Below are 21,630 nucleotides of genomic sequence, written 5' to 3'. Positions count from 1 at the left end.
CATATGTTATCACAATCTGTGAGACACGGCCAAGGCACTCCTGAGAGGAAAATTTGTAACAATAAATGCCTACATCCAAAAGACAGAAAGATCACAAATCAACAATCTAATGAATCCTCTCAAAGAACTGGAAAAGGATGAGCAAACCAACCCAACTCAGCAGAAAAAAAGAAATAACAAAGATCAGAGCAGAACTAAATGCAATGATAAGAAAAAAGCCGTACAGAAGATTAATAAAACAAAAAGTTGGTTCTTTGAAAAAATGAACAAAGTTGACATGCTTCTTGCTAGATTAATGAGAAACAGAAAAGAAAGGACTCTAATAAGCTCAATCAGGAATGAAAACGAAGAAATTACAACTGATACCATGGAAATACAAAATATATCTCTGAGTACTATAAAAACCTCTATGTACATAAACTTTAAAACGTGGAAGAAATGGACAAATTCTTAGAAACACACAGCCTCACTAGGCTCAGTCAGGAAGAAATAGAATTCCTGAACAGACCAATATCAAGTGCTGAAATTGAAGCAGCAATAAAAAACATTCCTAAAAAGAAAAGTCCTAGACCAGATGCTTTCACACCCAAATTTTATGAGACCTACAAAGAACTGGTGCTTCTCTTGCAGAACTTATTCCACAACATCGAGAAGGGAGGAATCCTCCCCAACACATCTTATGAAGCCAACATCACCCTGATACCCAAACTAGGAAAGGACACAACAACAACAACAAAACTACAGATCAATATCCCTTGTCAAAATAGATGCAAAAATTCTCAACAAAATCCTAGCAAAGCAAATTCAGGTGCTTATTAGAGAAATAATCCATCACGACCAAGTGGGGTTCATCCCATAGATGCAGGGATGGTTCAACATATGCAAATCTGTAAATGTAATTCACCACATAAATAGAAGCAAAACCAAAGACCATATGATCCTCTCAAAGGATGCAGAAAAAACATTTGACAAAATTCAACACCCTTTTATGATAAGAGCGCTTAACAAAATAGGCATAGATGAGACTTACCTAAAAATGATACAAGCCATATACACAAACCCACAGCCAACATTATACTGAATGGGGAAAAATTGAAAGTCTTCCCATTTGGAATTGGAATCAGGCAAGGTTGTCCTTTATTACTGCTTCTATTCAACATAGTGGTGGAAGTCTTAACCAGAGAAATCAGACAAGAGAAGGAAATCAAGGGCATCCCAGTGCGGGCAGAAGAGGTCAAACTGTCTCTCTTTGCTGACAATATAATCTTATATCTAGAAAACCCTGAAGATTCTGCCAAGAGACTACTGGAAGTGATAAATTCAGCAAAGTCTCAGGTTACAAAAATCACTGTACAGAAATCAGCATTTCTATACACCAACAACAGTCAACCTGAGAACCAAATCAAAGAATCGATACCCATCACAATAACAACAAAGAAAATAAAATACCTAGGAATATATTTAACTAAGAAGGTAATAAATTTTACAGGGAGAACTACAAAACACCGAGGAAGGAAATAACACAGGACGTAAATAGGTGGAAAAACCATACCATGCTTATGTGTCAGCAGAATCAACATTGTTAAAATGTCTATATTACCCAAAGTGATCTACAGATTCAATGTAATCCCTATTAAAATATCAACATCATTTTTTGTAGATCTAGAAAAAAATAATACTACACTTCACATGGAACCAGAGAAGACTCCTGTAGCAAAAGCAATCTTAAGACAAAAGAACAAATTGGGATGCATCAATTTATCAGACTTCAAGGTATACTACAAGGCTATAGTAACTAAAATAGCATAGTACTGGCACAAGAACAGAGACATAGACCAATGGAATAGAACCGAGAACCCAGATATAAAACCATCCTCATATAGCCATCTAATCTTTGACAAAGCAGACAAAAAATATACATTGGGGAAAAGAATCCTTATTCAATAAATGGTGCTGGGAAATTTGGACAGCCACATGTAGAAGACTGAAACAGGATCCACATCTCTCACCTCTCACAAAAATCAACTCACAGTGGGAAATAGACTTAAACCTATGGCATGAGACTATAAGAATTCTAGAACAAAATGTTGGAGAAACTCTTCTAGAAATTGGCTAGGTAAAGAATTTATGAAGAAGACCCCCAAGGCAATTACAGCAACAACAAAAAGAAATAATTGGGACCTGATCAAATTAAAAAGCTCTGCACATCCAAGGAAACTATCAGGAGAGCAAACAGGCAACCTACAGAATGGGAGAAAATATTCGCATGCTACACATCCGATAAAGGGCTGATAACTAAAACCTATACAGAACTCAGGAAATTCAATAAGAAAAAAAATCAAACAACCCCATTACAAAGTGGGCAAAGGACATGAATGGAAACTTTTCAAAAGAAGATAGACTAATGGCCAACAAACATATGGAAAAATGCTCAACATCTCTAATCATCAGCGAAATGCAAGTCAAAACCACAATGAGATATCACTTAACTCCAGTAAGAATGGCTTTTACCAAAAAGTTCCCAAACCATAAAGGTTGGCGTGGATGTGGAAAGATAGAAACACTCATACACTGCTGGTGGGACTGTAACCTAATAGAACCTCTGTGAAAATCAATGTGGAGATACCTCAAAGAGCTAAAAGCAGACCTACCATTTGATCCAGTAATCCCATTACGGAGTGTCTACTCAAAGGAAAAAAAGACATTCTATAAAAATGACATCTGCACTCGAATGTTTATAGCAGCACAATTCACAATTGCAAATATGTGAAAACAACCCAAGAGCCCATCAATACATGAGTGGATTAATAAAATGTGGTATATGTATACCACGGAGTACTATTCAGCTATAAGAAAAAATGGCGATCTAGCACTTCTTGTATTATACTGCATAGAGCTGGAGCCCATTCTACATAGTGAAGTATTACAACAATGGAAAAACAAGCACCATGTGTACTCACCAGCAAATTGGTGTTAGCTGATGAACACTTATGTGCACCGTTAGCAGTAACATTCATCAGGTGTTGGGCAGGTGGGAGGGGGGAGAAGGGGATGGATATATTCACACCTAATGGTTGTGGTGTGCACCATCTAGGGGATAGACATACTTGAAGCTCTGACTCAGATGGGGCAAAGATGGTATATGTAACCTGAACATTTGTACCCCCATAGTATGCTGAAATAAAAAATTATAATAGTATAAAATTGCAGCCATATTCAATGATCTGAAGGAAAGGTACACAATGCTATGCAAGTACGTGAGAGTATAGCATGTAGACTAGTCTGGAGGGTCAACTAAAGACCTTCCTGTGACATATTTTTAATCTATGGCTCCATAACAGATTACCCCAGACTTAAACAATAAACATTTATTAAGTCACACCTTCTGTGAGTCAGGAATTTGAGAGTTGTTTAGCTGGGTGGTTCTGGTCCAGAGGTGCTCATGAGGCTGCCCTCTGGCTGTGGACAAGGCTGCAGTTATCTGAAGGCTTCACTGGGACTGAGTGATTGATCCACTTTCATGACAGTTCATTCACATGGCTGTCCTCAGGAGCCTCAGTTTCATGTCACATGGGCCTTTCCATAGGACAGCTTGATATCCTCATGATATGGCAGCCAGCTTCCCCCAAAGCAAGTGATCGAAGAATGTGAGCAAGAATCAAGCTGTGGTAATGTCTTTTATGTCCAAGTCTCAGAATTCACTGGTGTCATTTGCACCATATTCTATAATATTTGTTAGAAGTGAGTAAGTCTAGTCCACGCTGAAGGGCAAGGTATTTAGATTTCGCCTTATCAAGGGAATGTCAAAGGATTTATGGACATACTTTAAACTATCACTTCTCTATAAATGGCCAGATAGTAAGTATCTCTATGTGTGTGACAGCTACTCAAATCTGCCATTGCAGTATGAAAGCAGCCATAGACAATATATAAATCAATGGGCACAGCAGTGTTCCAATTAAACTTTATTTACCAATACAAGTGGTGGGCTGGATTTGGCTTGTGGGCTATAGTTTGACAGCCCCTGTAGACAAAAGCAAATCAAAGAGTGGAAGATTGTTCCCAACAGAAGGAACAGCATGTTTTATTTAGAAACAAGGGAATTATTGTGCATGTAAGATATCTAACACAGAGTTAGTTTTTTCCCCCTCTACTAGGAAATTTATTGAAACACTATAATGGGGAAAAAAAGAGTATGTAATAAAAGCACAAAAACCTGTATGAGAAAGATAGTCACCGACTTTAACATGATGACTGCTCTCTGGAAGGATAGAGATGGGGAAGATTGTATGACTTCAACAGTTTTATGGTTATAAAATTTTTTTAGTTGTGATAAAATACACATAAAATTTACCATCTTAACCATTTTAAAGCTTATAGTTCAGTAGTGTTAAGTATATTCACATTGCCCTGCAGCCAGTCTCTAGAACTTTTGCTTCTTGCAAAAGTGAAACTCTATACCCTTTAAACAATTCCCCACCTCTCCTACCACCAGTCCCTGGCAACCACCGTTTCACTTTCTGTGAGTGTGGCTACTCTAGATACCTGGTATAAGTGAGCTCATACAGTATTTATAAATACTGCCTTATTTCACGTAACCTAATGTCCTCAAGGTTTATCCATGTTGTGGCAGATGTTAAAATATCCTTCCTTTTCAAGGCCAAATATTACTTCATTGTATGGATATAGAGCATTTTTTTCTTCCATTCATCCATTGATGGACATTTGGCTGGCTCCTACCTTTTGGCTGTTGGGATATTGCTGCTATGAACATGGGTATACAAATCTAAAGCAGTTTTGATAAAAGATATGGTCAGTTAAATATTAATAGCATACTGTGCAAATACAGTTATTGTAGGCTATTCTTCCTTCCCATTCTCCCACAGCACATTCCATTCAGACTGTCACTCATACTATCCACCAAAACTATAGTAGTTGTGATTACTAATGATCTGATACAGCTAAATCTAGTGGTCAATTCTCTGACCTCAGCCTATTGATCTCTCAGCAGCCATTGATAAGGGGGTTATCAGACATACCGCCTTCACTTGGTGTCCAAGGTGCCGCCGTCCACATTCTCTTTCCACTCAGTGGCCGTCCCTTCTCAGTCTCCTTTGCTGCTTGCTCTCACTTCCCAGACCCTTTACTGCGGGAACACCTCTGAGCTCAGTCCTCCAACCTCTCTTCTCTTCCTGGTACTCAGCTCCTAGGTGATCTGATCTAGATTCAGGGCTTTTAGTGCTATCTATTCTCTGATCCCAAGTTTGTAAATTTAGCAATGCTTCTTTTAAATCCAGACTCACTTATTGAATTAGCTACTCAGCATCTCTATTTGAATGTCTCATAGCTTCATAAACTTAACATGTGCAAAACCAAGTCTTGGTTCTCATAACTTCCAAGTCTCCTGGCCAATGCTCCCTAACCTGGTAATCCACCTCCATTCTTGTTGTTCAGGCTAGAAGCCTCAGAGCTGTCCTTTACTTCTCTTTCCCTAGTCCCCAGGAATCTGTCGGAAGTCAAGGCAGCCTCCTGCTCAGAACATATCCAGCTCAATCCCTCATTGCCTCCGCTTTGCTCCCCTGTCCACGTCTGCCATCCCCTGCTGGGGCTACTCCAGTCACCTTGACTGATCCCTGTGCTTCTGCCCTAGCCAGCACCACCGTGCTGAAGCTGCACAGTGTAAGCACGTGCTCTACCTTGGTCTGCCTTTGCTCAGACCTTCCAGTGTCTCTTCATTTTTCCCAGAATAAAGTCTGGGTGCCCACAATGCACTCCCGATGGAGAACCCAGCCCCACCACCCAACAGCTGCCCTTCTTTCACCCACCACTTTCCCCACCCCCAGGCAGCTCCAGCTGCACACTCAGCATTTGCTGTTCTCTCTGCCTGGGATATCTGCACAGCTTGTTCTCTCGTTCCCTTTAGACCTTTGCTCAAATGTTTCCTTTCCGTAAAGCTTTCCCTGACTACCCTGTTTAAAATTGCAGTTGATTAGCTCCTCCCTAGTAGGTCCCGCTCTACCTTCCTGACTTATTTTCCTTTATATTATTTATAACAAACCGGCTTAGTCACCTTTTGTGATTATTTTGCCTTTCTTTCCATTGGAATCTGGAATAAAAAACCTATAAGGGCTGGGATATTGGTCTGTTTTGGTTCGCTGCTGTATTTCTTCTATCTCTTGAATCGAATTATTATTTGAATATATGAATCTGCTGTATCTTAAGACATACGTGAGCTGAAGTTTGAGATTACAGTATTACTTTCCTATTGATTTCACCAGTTGTTTTTGCTCTATTGGGGTGGCAGTTTTAAAACATGGCTTTGAAGTTTTTGGCACTCCTCCCTGGAAGCTGAGCAGGCTTGTGTGACTGCTTCAACAAAGAAAGTGAGGCAGAAGTGATGCTATGGGACTTTCAAGGTTAGGTAATGAAAGGCCATATATTCTCTTGCTTATTTTCTGGAACTCTTATTCTTGGAGTCTTTGAGGCTGCCATGCAGAGAGGAAGCCCAGGCCACATGGAGAGGCTGTATGTAGGTGTTCAGATTGATAGTTCCAGCTAAGCCCAGTCTTCAAGTCATTTCCCACCAGACAGATGGGTGAAGACTCCATCTTGGGAGTGGGTCCACCAGCTCCACCTGTTCTAGTCTCTAGACGTTGTACTGCAGAGACCAGCCATCCCTACTCTGCTCATTGTGAATTCCTGGCCTAGAATTCATGAGTATAATTAAAAGGTGGTGCTTTGACAACACTAAGTTTGGGGTGGTTTGTTACACAGCAGTAGATTTCCAGAACAGCAATGGGAAAAGACCAGATAAAAAACAGTAATTACCCTTGGAAAGAAAGTTAAATATCGAGGGGTTTTGGGGGTTTTTTTTTGTTTCTGTTTTTTCTTCTACTGAAGAAAGTGTATGGTACGTGTGACTATTATTATGCCAAATTCATCTTGGAAGCTAGTGTCCATCCAGATTAACTCACTAGACTCTAGACTCTCATTAACGGCCAAGAAGTATCATTCTGATGAGCCATTTGAGATTTCTTGCTCAAAATTCTAGGTTCTTGGTATATTTTCATGTCGATCACCTAAAAGAGTTGGCAGTTTTAGACCAGCTAAGGCCAACCTAGTAATGAAATTATGGAAAAATAGATAACTTGGAGATCCATGTCACAGTGAGATACTAAATTTTGTGGTGCTACCAATTTTCTTCCCTTATATTTTATTTTGCTTTTAAAAGTGAGATGAATATAACTAAAAATACCAGGCAGAGATCCGCATGTCAGAGTCAGCTACCTATTAAAAGTCTGGATATTCTCATAGCTGGAAGGGCATTAGAAACTCACTTATAAAATTCCTGAATCGGCAGATCAGAGAGGGGAAGTGGTGGGCCCAAGGTCTCAGGCTGGACTGCAGGCTCCTGACTTCTGACTCTTAGCACACTTCTCTTTCCTCTCAGTAAGTGGTTCTTAACCCAAAGTCTGGTTCAGAGATAAACTTCTGGGGTACTGAACCAAGCCCTGTGAACCAGCTTGAACTGGTATAGACCATTTTGTTTGTGTATGCTTTTGCGTCCATTTCTGGAGAGAATCCACACCTTCCATTTGATTTTTACAGAGATCTGTGACTCAGAAAAGTTTAAGAAGCATTGCACTTGATGATTTATTAATAATGCGGTCATTTAAGAACTATCAGAATAAGTTAAGTCTTATACTCACTCATACCTATCTATATGAGAGAACACTAAATGCTCCTGGGAAAATTCATTAGTTAAGACTAGTACATAATGGGTGCATCTCTCAGATGGTTATAGTCGGAGCACCCTGCAACCACCTCATCTTATTGTCCGTTTAGAAAACTTTGGCAAGCAATCACATTACAGGACTAATAAGGTATTTTTCCTTGCAGTCATTGCAATAGTTAAAGCAGAGAGAGCTGTGATCACTATATGTAAAGCCTGAAAGCTCACAGGCTTCTCTTAATAGAAGTTTATTTTTCATTCACACCACCGTTCAATGTAGGTTCTCAACAGCCATTTCACATGGTGTTTCAGGTATGCAGGTTTCTTTTATCTTGAGGCTTTACCATGTTCTTGAGTCTTGGAGTCCTTCCCTTCTAGCTGGTAGATAGGAAAAGAGGGAGAGTTGAAGACTAGTTGGGAAGTTTCCGTGGAAGTTGAGTTCTTCATTTCTAACCACATTCTGCTGACCAGAAACACATCCCCTGGCTCTCCTTCTAGACACAAGAGCAGTGATCGTGGGCTTCCTAGCAGCAACGCTGTGCTATGGAGGAAGAGGGCAAATCTTTCTTGGGCAGCTGGTCCTCGCTGCCACAATCAGAGCGAGTGTTTTAAGAATTCCAAATCTCAGAGATGGGTGAAGAGCCTGAGATGGGACTTTCAGACAATCCATATAATCTGGAAACAGATTACAATCTTCATTTCTCTGACAATTTAGGAATTAAGGTGATCCCCAGGAACTATAAATTCAGGATTTAAAAATGATATAGTTAAGATAAGAAAATTACAATTCTCAGGTAATTGGAGATTTTATTTTATTTTTAAAGGCGTGACACAGAGGGTAAGGGTCCCTTACCCTGGATTTTTGAACTGGCCTGTATCATAATAGAGTTTGTATAATTAATTATAGCAAAGCAAACTCTGTTTCCATTTTTGCAAAACTGCTGCTACAAGTTTAGCCTTTTTATTGCTTACCCTTAACAATGTTTTCCTGTTTGGCAAATGTTACAATAGCACATGCCTTTACTCCATGGTGTTTATTCTCACTGTGTTGCTTAGTTGTTTCTTGATTATTTTTACTTGTTTTATACACGATTAACCCATCTCCTCAAATTATCTCATGATTTTTATTCTAGAACTGGGATTGACTATGGTGTAAAATTATCATGAATTTAATTCTTGGCTTTTTAAAACAGTTGATTTTGACGCCACCTGGGGTATCAAAACTGGTGAGCTGCGAAATGCATTTCTTCTGCCACTTACTACAGAGCTACTCTGACAAGTGCCTTTCTGTTTTCCCATCTATGAGATTTTATTGGCCCAGTGAACCCCATCAGTCTTGGAAGTAATGTAGAGAAGAAGATTTTTAATGGAGGTTGAAGTCCTAATGGGATCCACCCAGTGGTGTGCTGGAACTGGACTGTACTGAATCATGAAAGTTGAATATCGGAAACTTCTAACAACTGTTACAAATTAAATATACAAATGCACATGTAAATAAATTACATTAAAATTCATACTTTCCTAATTTTTATTACATTTTACTGTCAGCTAGGATCTGTGTGGTGGAGAACACTCCGGCGAAGGCACTATTGTGCCTCTTCCAGGTCTGCCTTCCGCGACGCCGCTTCAGTCGTGTGCAGCTGGCCGTGGTGGTCACCGGCTGTTCCGGCCGGCAGCCCACTGGGCTCGCTCTTCACTTGTCAGCGCTGAGGCTTGGAGGCACGTAGTGCTTGGGACCCTGCAGACGCCCAGCAGAGGACAGCTGTCTGCGGGGTCGTCCCTTCAGAGGCCTCTGCCCTCTACAGGAGTCTAAAGACGTCAGTGCTGCCAGATCATTGCAGTCCAGGGCCTCTGAAAGGACACAGGACCTCTTTCTGTTTCTCTGTTCATAAAATAGTTTCCGTAAAACTTGTCTCCATCCCTTCCAGGGATATGGTGGGGGAAATGTCCTAACTGTTGTGAAAGCATTTTGAATAATTAGGAAGTACAGTTCTCAAATTGGAGCCTGAGAAGTAGTTTCACACAAGATTGCTAATTTGTATCAGTGATGACTTTGAGAATAAAATATGCTCTCAGACCCTCTGTTCAGAGCTGCAGCAGTGGTTTCCCTGTGCCGGTCACAGGGCATGTGCGCCATGGTTAATGTCCAAGATTTCTTGGGCCTCTGGCAGATAAGCACAGCATAGTTGGATGTGGACAAAAGATTGCCAGCTTATCTTATCCTGGATAGGACTATCTTTAATTGTGGGATTTGATTCTTCTAGCAATTTTTACATTAATATGTCCTATCTTTGTGGAATGGCAGTGATGGTAGATGGTAGTGGTGGGGTAGAGTTAATTTTAAATGCCCTTACTTAGAAAAAAGCTAGAAATTATATTGATCCTCTTTCCTGCCTCTTTCTTTTTTTAATTTAAATGTTTGTGGTCCATTGGTTCTAAAATAACTATCCCATGTTGACTCTAAATTGATTTTTCTGGATGCAGAAATAAGTTTTGATAGAAGTATCTCATAGGTGACGTGTATCAGCAGCGTGGACATGTGTGAGCACTTTTGTTTGCTCCTGCCATTGCCTACTCTCACAAAACTATTAGCAGTTGTTAAGAAAATTGAAGCATGAACTGAACAAACAACCTTCTTTATCTCTTCCCTTCTGTTGAGACAACTTTTCAAAGTCTTGACAGAACTGTTTTTTTAAAGGGAAACATGCAAAAAATGAGTCTTCAAGCTTAAACTTCTAATTATATTGTTTGCTTTTCACCTAAAGAAATTTTCATCATCATTCCAGGAGTGCTTGGGTCCACATCTGGCTTTAACCATGTTTGTCTCTCCTCTAACATTGTTGGTATTAATGCCAATTTTAATTTCTCGGCATCATGATACATAAATATATCACCCACAGATGTGATTTGAACAAGGACTGAAACCATAAATTCAGAAGCAAGAGATTCACAGGGTTTATCAGATCACTCCAGAAAGTGGCACAGCTGTACTAAGAAGGCTTTAAATTGCTCATTTCAAACCTACCTCGGTAGCAAAATGCCATGCGTGCAGCTGATTTGCAACTACGTTAGTCATTTTCTGTCCTCCGTTTCCTTGCTGTATTTGTACCGGGAGCACAGAGTAATGTGATTTAGTAAATTATGATTTGATGGCTGGGCATCAGCCCCGTGTTGAACAGTATTTGGACTATGATTACTTGCTGGCTTTGTCACAGTTGACATTAATTATTGATGGAAGTTTCAGAAATAGCGCATGTGCCAGGAGCTTTTCCCCGGAACGCAGGCTCCAGGCAGGAGGGATGCTAAAGAGTGTGGGGGAAGAGGCACCTGTGGCTTGTTTATGTCTGTGCGCAGGGCGGCTGGACCCCGTGGGCTGTGCAGTACCTGTGTGAAGGTCATGTTGTAACGGAAGGATGAACCGTCAGGCTTATTTCTATCGTGTTCCTCCCCAGGAATTGCACCGAAGAAGCCAACTTCAGCCGGAGCCAGCTAAGACGAAGGCTCTCCAGACTGTCATTGAAATGAAGGTAGGAGCTGAGAGCACTTTTGTCTGAAACATCTGTGGCTGGGGAGTTTGTTCTAACTTGGTGGTGCCTGACATAAACATGTGAAATGAGCCTTGTGTTTTGCTCTAGGCACCCTGCTGAGTGCTTTGCTTCTGGGTCTTTTTGCCTTCCTGGGCACATTTAATTTATTGGCCCTTTAATTAGGATACCTTTTCTGGGTAAAAGAGTAAAGATCTCAAGTATCCATTGGCTGAAAGGAGCTGGGTTCATTTCCAGAGCATGGTCAATGCCTTTGACCCTCAGGGAGGTTTTGTGTGTGTTTTAAAAGTAAATTACTACAGCTAGAAGAATTATTTTTCCTCCCGTTGACATTACAATGAAAAGACACCTTTGAGAAACTAGGATTTGGCAAAGGGAAGTTATTTTACATGCAGTGGAGTCAGTAAATAATTAACATTATGCTATCAGCAAAATTTACTTTTAAAAAAAAATAATACCTTCTTGTGACCCCAGTATTTTCTCTTAACCAAGTCTGGAAGTAATAATAATTTACTAAATTCTCACAAAGTATCTTCTTGAGCTGTGAAGGCATAGAGATATATTATTTAAAGGAACAGAAAAATCCTCCTGAGTGGATTGAGGACATTTAAGGACTAAGGAAGTAAATAAGGATGGCCAAGCCATGACCTATGATTAAGAAACAGATGTAAATGAAACTCAGTTGCTTTTCCAGTATCTAGAAATTTGAAGTCTTTTTACTTCCAGTTGTTGCCAGAAAGAAGCAAATACTAAAGTATTTATCTCAAGAATAAATAATTTTTGAGTTAAATCATTCCATTAGGAGAAAATATTTTCATACTAAAGATGCTTGCAATCTGAAAACTCCACATGTGAGTTTAATAACTCAGAGAGTTTGCTGGTCACCATGGGTCTATAAGAGAATTCTGAAGCTTGCTGATGGGATAATGATTTTTTTGTCTTTCTTACAGCATATGATTTTGAATTATCTGCCCAAAAATTCCCAAGTCTTATGGCAAAAAGACACTAATACAAGCTATTGAATTCTTGGCATGTACAATTCTGACTTGGGATTTTTATTTTTCTAGTCAATGACAATGTCTTCATCCAAGTGGATTTTGGTGGAAATAATATAGAACGTTTGTTTTAAAACTCTGTGTCCCCCAAATGAGGTTACATGAGTCAGGGCACTCATAATATATTTGTTGCACATTGGTTTCAAAAATACCAATGAAGGAACCAAATACCAATAGGGTTAAAAAATAATTGTTAATCCTGGTTCATCAGTTGTTTTGAATTTATGTAACTTTAACTTATTTTGAAAAGAAACTTAATATTCTATACTTGGGGAGTAGTGGTTCCTAATTGAGATTTTATCCTCACTTTGTATTGGAACCAAACTTGAAACTTGGTTTAGGCTTTTTAAAAAAAGAGGAAAAATGAAAATACAAAAGGATAAAAGACTGATTTTTATTTTATTTTTTTGCAAAGGGTGCTTTAATCCCTCTTCCACCACTACCTCCCCACCCGCCTTACCAGTCCCCAGCACAAGTAGTAATGGAGAAGAGGATGTATGTGCAGTTTGCTTCCAAATTATAGTTTAAAAAATATATATAAAAGAAAGAGTGAGTTCCAGAAACCTTTGGAGAAATCAGGAAAACCACGAGAGACATATCTCCTCATGTGGTAGATATTTTCCTCTATACAATGACAATTGGTAGCTTGTCACTTTTAAAATAGAAAAATCTGTTTGTTTCTAGTTTTCTGTTTCTAGCATGTTTTATTATAAAACAAAAAGAATTATAAATAAAGACATTCATTTTATGTTTATGGCAGCACAATCCACTATTGCAAAGATGTGGAAACAACCCAAGTGCCCGTCAATTCATGAGTGGATTATTAAAATTTGGTATATCTTCACACTGGAATATACTCAATTCTAGGAAACAACAGCGAGCTAGCACTGCTTATATTATCCTGGATTGAGCTTAAGCTCATTATCCAAAGTGAGGTGACACAAGATTAGGAAAATGGGCTCCACATGTACTAGCCATCAAATTAGTACTGACCGATTAATACTTTGGTGCTCAAAGGGTGGTGGTGTTCACCAGGGACTTGGGGGTTAGGGGTAGACCCACATCTGAGGGATATGGTGAGCATTGTGGAGGGGAAGGGCCTAAAGTTATTTGTTTTGCCTAACCCTTGCTAGGGAGAGGCAAAGTTATAAAATGCAACCAAAATGTTTGTACTTTCATATTTTCTTGAAATAAAACAAAACAAAACAAAAAACATTCATTTAGGCTATGTACATGGGAAGGCATAAAAACATGATTTTTAGGGAAAATTCATATCCACATATTATCAATAAATTGAGTTTTCTTTTATGGATGCCAGTGATGCTGATTTATAGGAAGAAAAATGTATTTTTAGGATAAATGAAGATCAATATATTTTTCAGGAAGCTGAGCCAGGAGTTTTCCTGTTGTCTTTTTGGATGATTGTTAATTTACAAAATCACTGCCTCTGTCTTGTCACAGAGAAGTCTGGGTCCCATTAGCATCTGTACTCAACATACCTAAATTGAGTTATGGAGGCAGCTGGTGGAGGGTCATCTCCTTGGCCATGTGTGTAGCTCATGGTGGAGGCTGTGACCCCATCTGACTTTGTACATTACACCCCTGGAAATTGGAGGGAATGTTGGAAACTCACTGTACAAGGCTTAGAGTTGACCGCTAAATAGAACTGACCCTCAAAGCCTGGTGAGTGGAACTTGAGACGCTTTTAGGTTCTAGCTTTGGGTAAACATCATTGTCATCTAGTGCCTTGATAAAATTTAGAGTAAAAAAGACTTTTCTTAGAGTAAATTGGCTCTGTAGTTTCAAAGAGATGGCATGAATTCAGGCTCAGAAGTTACCCCTATTTGTCCCTTGCTTCTTAGAGAAATTGAGAGTGAACTTCAGACCCCCAATGTCCCCACATACACTTTGCATCAACTTGAGAAAGGTGTTTGCTGTGAAAGTCTGTGAAATCTTGTGTAAATGTAAGCACTATTTAGAGTCACAGTCTGATACTTCGAGATCTCTCTGTAGCCCTCTGGACTTTTGGAGTTGTGGGACCATGTCCCTGTGGGGCGAGCTCTGCAGAAGGCCGAAGGCCGCCTGCCTCCTCATGTCTGCCTCCTCACGCCTGCCCCCTCACGCCTGCCCCCTCACGCCTGCCCCCTCACGCCTGCCCCCTCACGCCTGCCCCCTCACATCTGCCCCGAGCAAGCCCAGTGGGGGGCTGACTTCGCCTGAGTGAAAATGAAAGGAAGAAAAGCGAATAAAGTTATTTGTGATTTATCTTCTCGCAGGAAGCTCCAAATTTTAATTTTGTTCCCGATTTTGTCTGGCAGGTATGTTCCAGGTGTGCACTTAGAACATTGTGTATTTCTTGGAAAAATTAGTTTCTTGTAGATGTTATGATGCTCCTCCTTTTCTTTTGTGTTTAAAGATTCTTTACTAAGCTCCTCTTTTCTGCTCTTGTGGAGATCTGTCAGTAAGAATGGCAGCTGAAAGGCTTGTTTTCCCTTTTGTTTTTTCTTTGATGTTAATTCCTTTGATTATTATAAATTTGACATGACATAAACATGATGTCCCAAAGTTTCATTTTCTTGGGTCATTCATAAAGCTGTACCTATTTTTTAAGAAAGAAAATGAATGACAGTAATGGCACGATTAGTTAGCTAATCTCAAAACCTTTTTTCTTTGTTAGAACTTCTAAGTGAATTAAAGTCTGTTACAAAGTGGCTAAAGCCAAAAGAAAATTTATTGGCTCACTTAACTAGAAAAGAAAAAAAAAGGCATGGCTTGATTCAGGGGCTCAGAAGTTATTAGCAGATCTCACTTTCTCATACTGTCTCTTACCTTGGCTTCCATCATGTGAGCTTTATTTTTAGACAGCTTCTCTCTGCCTGTTTAAGCAAGATGGTTGCAGCAGCTCCAACAATTACAGATAGAAGGGCATGGAGAATGTTGTGTTTTTAAAAGAAATGCAAAAAATCCATCCTTTAGAGTAACAATAATTACTGATATGGAGCATAAAACTTCACTCTAAGCTTAACAGCCCAGGTTGGAAAGAAAATACATTTGTGTTCGTTAATTCTCATTTGCTTAATACGTTAAATGATACACATTCATTAAGAAAAACAAACTTTTCTTGCTAGCAGAGCAGGAATTATCACATTTTCAGCAGAATTTATCAATGGGACATATATGAGTAACACAGGGTTTTATTAAAAGTTTCAGAAAGCATCTTTGATCTGGTGTGCTTGTTAACTAAAGTAGATTTAGAAGGCAGAGGCATAATGCTACCATGGTACAGTATTTCTGTCAGTAACTGGAGTGAGGATTGTAGGTATTTAGATTTCTAGTCACAGGGCCCACTAGGGCACTTGTGTGCCTTAAGTAGCTCCTCTTGAGTAACATTTGTCCCCACTAGCCTTTTTTATTGACACCAAGTAATAAGCAGTGCAAGACTGAGCTTTGCTAAGTCACTGAAGTGTAGTGGTGCCTTTGAAAGAATATGACTTTGCATTCAGGCACAAATTCAGTGGGAAGGTTGACTTTTTGTTTTTAAAATTAAAGACTATACTTTGTCTTTGTGCCCAGGCAGATGACTGCTCTTCTGCATGGACCTGACCTATAGTTGGGAGGTTCAGTTTCCCTTCAAAGGTGTGTTGGTATTTGGTCAAATGCAGCCTGTTGAATTCCACAAGGTATGCAAGGGATGTACTGGAACTTTGTAAAGTCAAGAGCTGCTACTTGGTGACTTTCTCAAGGTCAGATAACTAGGAAGGGAGAGAGTTCTAACCCACACTTGGCTGTTGAACAGAGCCCAATACCCATCGTGAACTTATTTGAGTCCTGAGATCTAGCCAGAGACAAATGAAGTGATTGCCATGTTTTCTTTGGTTCTAGGGCCTACCTAGATTTATTTCATTCATATTTAGGACTATTACTTATTTGTGTCTTACTTAGAATTATTTCTTCTCCCAGGATGCTATGTTCATGAGAAATTTGTGCCAAGCCCAGTTTTTCTAGTCAAGCCATTATCATGGCCTTTGGGCCTTAAGAATATACCCCTACTCTTTTCGTGGGTATTAAAAGCAGTAACACTAATAACAAAAATATCGCCTGCACCACCGGTGACCTCCCAATGGTAAGAATACCACTACCTTACACGCGGGCTATGGCGCTTGTGCAGTAAACCTGTGAATAGGCATAATTATCCCCATTTCAGAGATAGGAAAGCTGTGGTGTAGAGAGAATAAGCAACCCACCCAAGGTCCTACAGCTAGTTGCGTGGCAGCTGCAATTTCTCCCCAAAGCTCTTGCACTTTCTACTCTTCTTATCTGCTTTTTACTAAAGATGGCCCGTAGATTAACTTTGGAAATTGTGTGCTGATTTTTGCATCCTAGAACAGGTAGAGACAGCTCATGAGAGCTGGAGAAGCGTATTCGAGATTTTTGGGAAGGTGCAGAGCTATACTTTGTGTCATAAGGCGGGACTCAACCTTTTTACATGTATGTTATCAGCCATCCAAACGGGAATCCAAATGTGTGTCCTACAGCCAACCTATGCCCCACTTCTCTCTGTGCATTTTAAGTCTTGCCCTGAAGTCTTTTTAACAGCATGGAATGATAACTTGTTTAAACTTGCAAAGCCCTGTGTTTTTGATGTGCACTATTCATTTATGGTACCAGAATTGTCCTTTAGCTCATTTTCTTTTCCCTTGGGAAATTTCTTCATCTTCTCATCTTTCAACTTGAAAAAAAATAAAACTTTGTCCCATTTAACTATTTTCCTTAAATAAGGGGAAGAATTGTGGGTTTTAAGTGATGGCCAGAAAAAGCAAAATGTCAAGTTAAATGTTAGCTCTGCATGATATATGGTTGTCATTTAGAAGCAAGTAAGATTTTTTTTAACAAGATGAGACTTCTTTCCTTTTTTCCTCAAACTCTTCTTATAACATATTTGACTCTAAATGTTTGACTGAGTTGCCAGTCAGTAATTCCTGCTATTAACTGGGTTAGTTTATGTGACCATAACTCTTGAATCTGAATCACAAACCCCAGTGTTTACTGAGCAGCTATTTTGTACACAGCACCATGGTGAGCCTTTCAGAAAAGCTATGCTCTCAGTCTTTAAGGAGCTAATGGAAAGAAGTATGTAAAACAAGTGATAAAAGTTATGTAAGAAGGACAAAATCGACTATGGGGACTCAAAGGATAGCAAATAAGAGAGGGCAATAAGGCCGGGCGCGGTGGCTCACGCCTATAATCCTAGCTCTCTGGGAGGCCGAGGCGGGCAGATTGCTCAAGGTCAGGAGTTCAAAACCAGCCTGAGCAAGACCCCGTCTCTACTATAAATAGAAAGAAATTAATTGGCAAACTGATATATATACAAAAAATTAGCCGGGCATGGTGGCACATGCCTGTAGTCCCAGCTACTCGGGAGGCTGAGGCAGGAGGATCGCTTGAGCCCAGGAGTTTGAGGTTGCTGTGAGCTAGGCTGACGCCACGGCACTCACTGTAGCCTGGACAACAAAGCGAGACTCTGTCTCAAAAAAAAAAAAAAAAAAAAAAAAAAATAAAGAGAGGGCAATAAAATGCTTCTTTGAAGAAGTAGCATTGAGGAGGGCCTTGAAAAGTTGGTATAATTTTGATACAGGGGAGCATAGTTTATCAATGTGGAAACTATAAGAGCAAAGACAAAGAAGATGGAAAATATAGTGGGTGTCTGCGGAAGAGCAAATTATTCAGTTTGGTAGAGAAAGGACTTTTTAAGTTAAAAAGCAATGGAAGATCAAAGTAAACTATGAGAAAGTAGAAAGATAAAATCTTAAATTAATAAAATGGAAAACAGATATACTAGATAGGAACACCAAAGCCAGATGCTGATTCTTTGAAGAATTAACAAAAATGACAAATCCTGGTTAGAATCATCAAGAAAAGTAGAAACATAAGTGAAGTATCCCAAGAATGGAAAAACAAGCACCACATATACTCACCAGCAAACTGCTATTAACTGAGCAGCACCTAAGTGGACACATAGGTACTACAGTAATAGGGTATTGGGCATGGGGGGGGGGGTGCGGATATATACATACATAATAAGTGAGATGTGCACCATCTGGGGGATGGTCATGCTGGAAACTCAGACTTGTGGGGGGAGGGAGGGAATGGGCATTTATTGAAACCTTAAAATCTGTACCCCCATAATATGCCAAAATAAAAAAAAAATAATAATACAAAAAAAATAATGAATACAAACTCCAGAGGTAAACATTTATATATTGCTAATGAATTGACTACCTTAACATTTTCAAATGTCTATTTTACTCACAGGTAACACTTTATTTTATAGTCAATTTTATCTGATATAAATATAGTTGCTCCAGTCTCCTTAAAAAAAAAAGAAAGAAAAGTAGAAACAGCACAAATAACCACTATCAGGATTGAAAGGGGGACATCACTATAAATCTTATGATCATTAAAAGTATGAGAGGATTTTATTAATGACTTTATGATAATAAAATTGAAGTTTTGGATAAATGGATAAATTCTTTTAAAAAACACAACTTGTTAAAACTTGCATGAGAAGAAATAGAATATCTGAGTAGTCCTATATATTAAAGGAAATAATTCTAGTATTTATAATTTTTCTAGTAAACCAAACCAACACTCCCCCCTCAAACCCAAACCAAACAAAAAAACTCTAGGCCTAGATAGCTTTTTTAGAGAATTGTAGCAAATGTTTGGGACAGAAATTAGATCAGTCATATAGAAACTCTTCTGGAATAACAAAAGAGGGAGTACTCCACATCTTGTTTTATGAGGTCTACATAAGCTTGACATTAACACCCAAGAAACATTACAAGAAAGGAAAATCACAAGCTATCTCCTGAATAAACATTAATACTAAATATCCTGGTGAACTGAATCCAGTGACAAATAAATGACATGACCAAGTTGTGTTTATTTACGAGTGCAAAATTAAATTAATATTTGGTTATCAGTCAGTGTTATTTACCACATTAACAGGATAAAGGGGAGAAATTATTATAATTTAAGTAGATACAGGGAAAACATTGGATAAATGCAATGTCCGTCCATGCCCCGCCCCCCCAAAAAATGTTAAGGAACTCATTACAAATGGGTGATTTTCTTAATCTAATAAGATGTAAGTACAAGAAAGCTATAGCCTGTATCATATGTAATGTAATGATAAAATGTTGAAAGCTTTCTTTATGATTTGAGGAATAAGGCAAGAGTGTTAGTTACCATCAGTTCTATTCAACAGTGTTCTGGACAATCTAGGTATAAGAATTAGAAAGGAAGAAATAAAACCACTTGTGTTCACAGGCACCATAAATGTGTGTGTAGAAAATTTCAATGAATCCATATCCATAAACTATAAGATTAGTAAATGAATTTACCCAAATAGCTAGTCAATATTTAAAAATGAATCTTATTTCTATGTAGTAGAAATTTAGAAAATGGTATCACATATGATGGTATTAAAAAACCCAAAATATCTAGGGACAAATCTAACAATGGTTGTATAAGAGCTAATTTAAATGAAAAAGTACAAAACATAACTAGATATAGAATAAGTAAAAACTTAAACAAATGACATAAACATTAATAATAGGGTAGATACATAAATAGTGGAATATTTATACAGTAAAGTGCTCTATCAGGGGTCCTCTAACTACGGCCTGTGGGCCACAATTGGCCTGCTGAAGACATTTATCTGGCCCGCCAGGTGTTTTTGCCGCTGCTGCCTGTCCTGCTTAGCAGCCCACTTGTCCCCAGCCCACAGTGCGCACGTGTGGAATGTGCGGCCCTCCAAGGGTCTGAGGGACAGTGAACTGGCCCCCTGTTTAAAAAGTTTGAGGACCCCTGCTCTATGGCAATGAGAAGGACCAAACTATTGCTGTATGCAGCAACATAATTGAATTCCACCCCCAAAACAGTGTTGAAAGAAGCCAGACAAAAAAGAATATATACAATTTGTGTTATAAAAATAGGCAAAACTAATCAGTGGTCTTAAATGTCTGGATAGCAGTTATTTGAAGGTGGGGGAGGGCATGGAGGTTGGGAGGATCAGGAAGGAAGTTTCTGGAGTGTAGGTAATAGTCTATTTCATTATCTGGTTGACATGTGCCCAGGTGTGTTTACTTTGTCATAATTTATCATGCTGAGCACCTGTGATTTGGCTACTCTTTGACATATATTACAGTTTAATTAAAATTTTAATTTAAAAATAAAGAACGGTTCATGAGTAAAAATACAACCCAGTTAAAAATTAGGCAAAAGATTTGAATAGATATTTCTCCAAAGAAGATATACAAATGGTCAATAAGAACGTAAAAAGATGCTGGACATCATTTGTCATTAGGGAAATGCAAAACCAAAAGCACAATTAGATACAAGTTCTCCCTCACTAGATGGCTAAAATGTAAAAGATAATAACAAAGTCTTATGGAAGATGTAGAAAAATTGGAATCCCCCATATGTTGGTGGTGGGAATGTAAAATGGTACAGTCCAATTTGGAAAACTGTTCAGTTTCTCAAAATGTTAAACATAAGAGTTACCACACACGTGACCCAGAAATTCTATGCCTAGATATACACCCACCAGAATTAAAAACATATATCCACACAAAAACTATTCACAAATTCTCATGCCATCATTATTTATAATAGCCAAAATGTTAAAACAACCCAGTATCCATCATCTGATGGATGAAGAAACAAAATGATATATGCATATATTGGAATACTATTTGGCAATAGAAAGTAATAAAGTACTGATATATGCTACAAAATGGATGAACCTTGAAAACATTGTGCTAAGTGAAAGAAGCCAGTCACAAAAGGCCATATGTTACATAATTCCATTTATATGACATGTCCAATGTAGGTAAGTTATAGACAGAAAGTAGATTAGTGATTGCCGGAGCATAGGTGGATGGTGGAGAGAAGAGTCACTGCTGCTGGGTCCAGGGCTTTTGGGTGATGAGAATGTTCTAGAATTATTGGTGATGGCTGCACAAATCTCTGAATTATACACTTTCAAAGAGTGAACTTTATGATATATATATATATATATATATAGTATCTCCATAAAGCTTTTATTAAAAATAAAGAACTATTATAAAGAAAATGATCAATAACTTTGATTATTTTTAATAAAAACAGAACTATAAAACAACCAACTAGGAGATGTATTTCTCAGGTTTCTAGTAGTAAGAGACTTAATATTCTTAACATATAAAGAGATTATATTTATCAAATGGAATAAAAGCTTGGGGGAAAATAGGCAAGA

At 38.6% G+C, this 21,630-nt stretch overlaps 1 protein-coding gene across 10 annotated transcripts in view; it reads left to right on the top strand.

Moving 5' to 3' along the window:
- The window catches only part of ERC2 (ELKS/RAB6-interacting/CAST family member 2), a 982,890-nt gene that overhangs the window by 313,507 nt on the left and 647,753 nt on the right, over positions 1 to 21,630 (top strand). For all 10 annotated transcript variants that reach the window (XR_012922097.1, XR_012922096.1, XM_076008685.1 and 7 more), the window contains one exon: positions 11,185 to 11,259. Coding sequence is in view for 8 of the 10 variants with exons in the window: in XM_076008685.1 (XP_075864800.1) it covers positions 11,185 to 11,259 (75 nt within the window). In the remaining 2 variants the exon portion in view is untranslated. The remainder of the gene's footprint in view (positions 1 to 11,184; positions 11,260 to 21,630) is intronic.

This window comes from Microcebus murinus, chromosome 1 (genome assembly GCF_040939455.1).
Source record: "Microcebus murinus isolate Inina chromosome 1, M.murinus_Inina_mat1.0, whole genome shotgun sequence".
In the NCBI taxonomy this organism is placed as follows: Eukaryota; Metazoa; Chordata; class Mammalia; order Primates; family Cheirogaleidae; genus Microcebus; species Microcebus murinus.
This window is presented reverse-complemented; position numbering and strand designations above follow the sequence as displayed.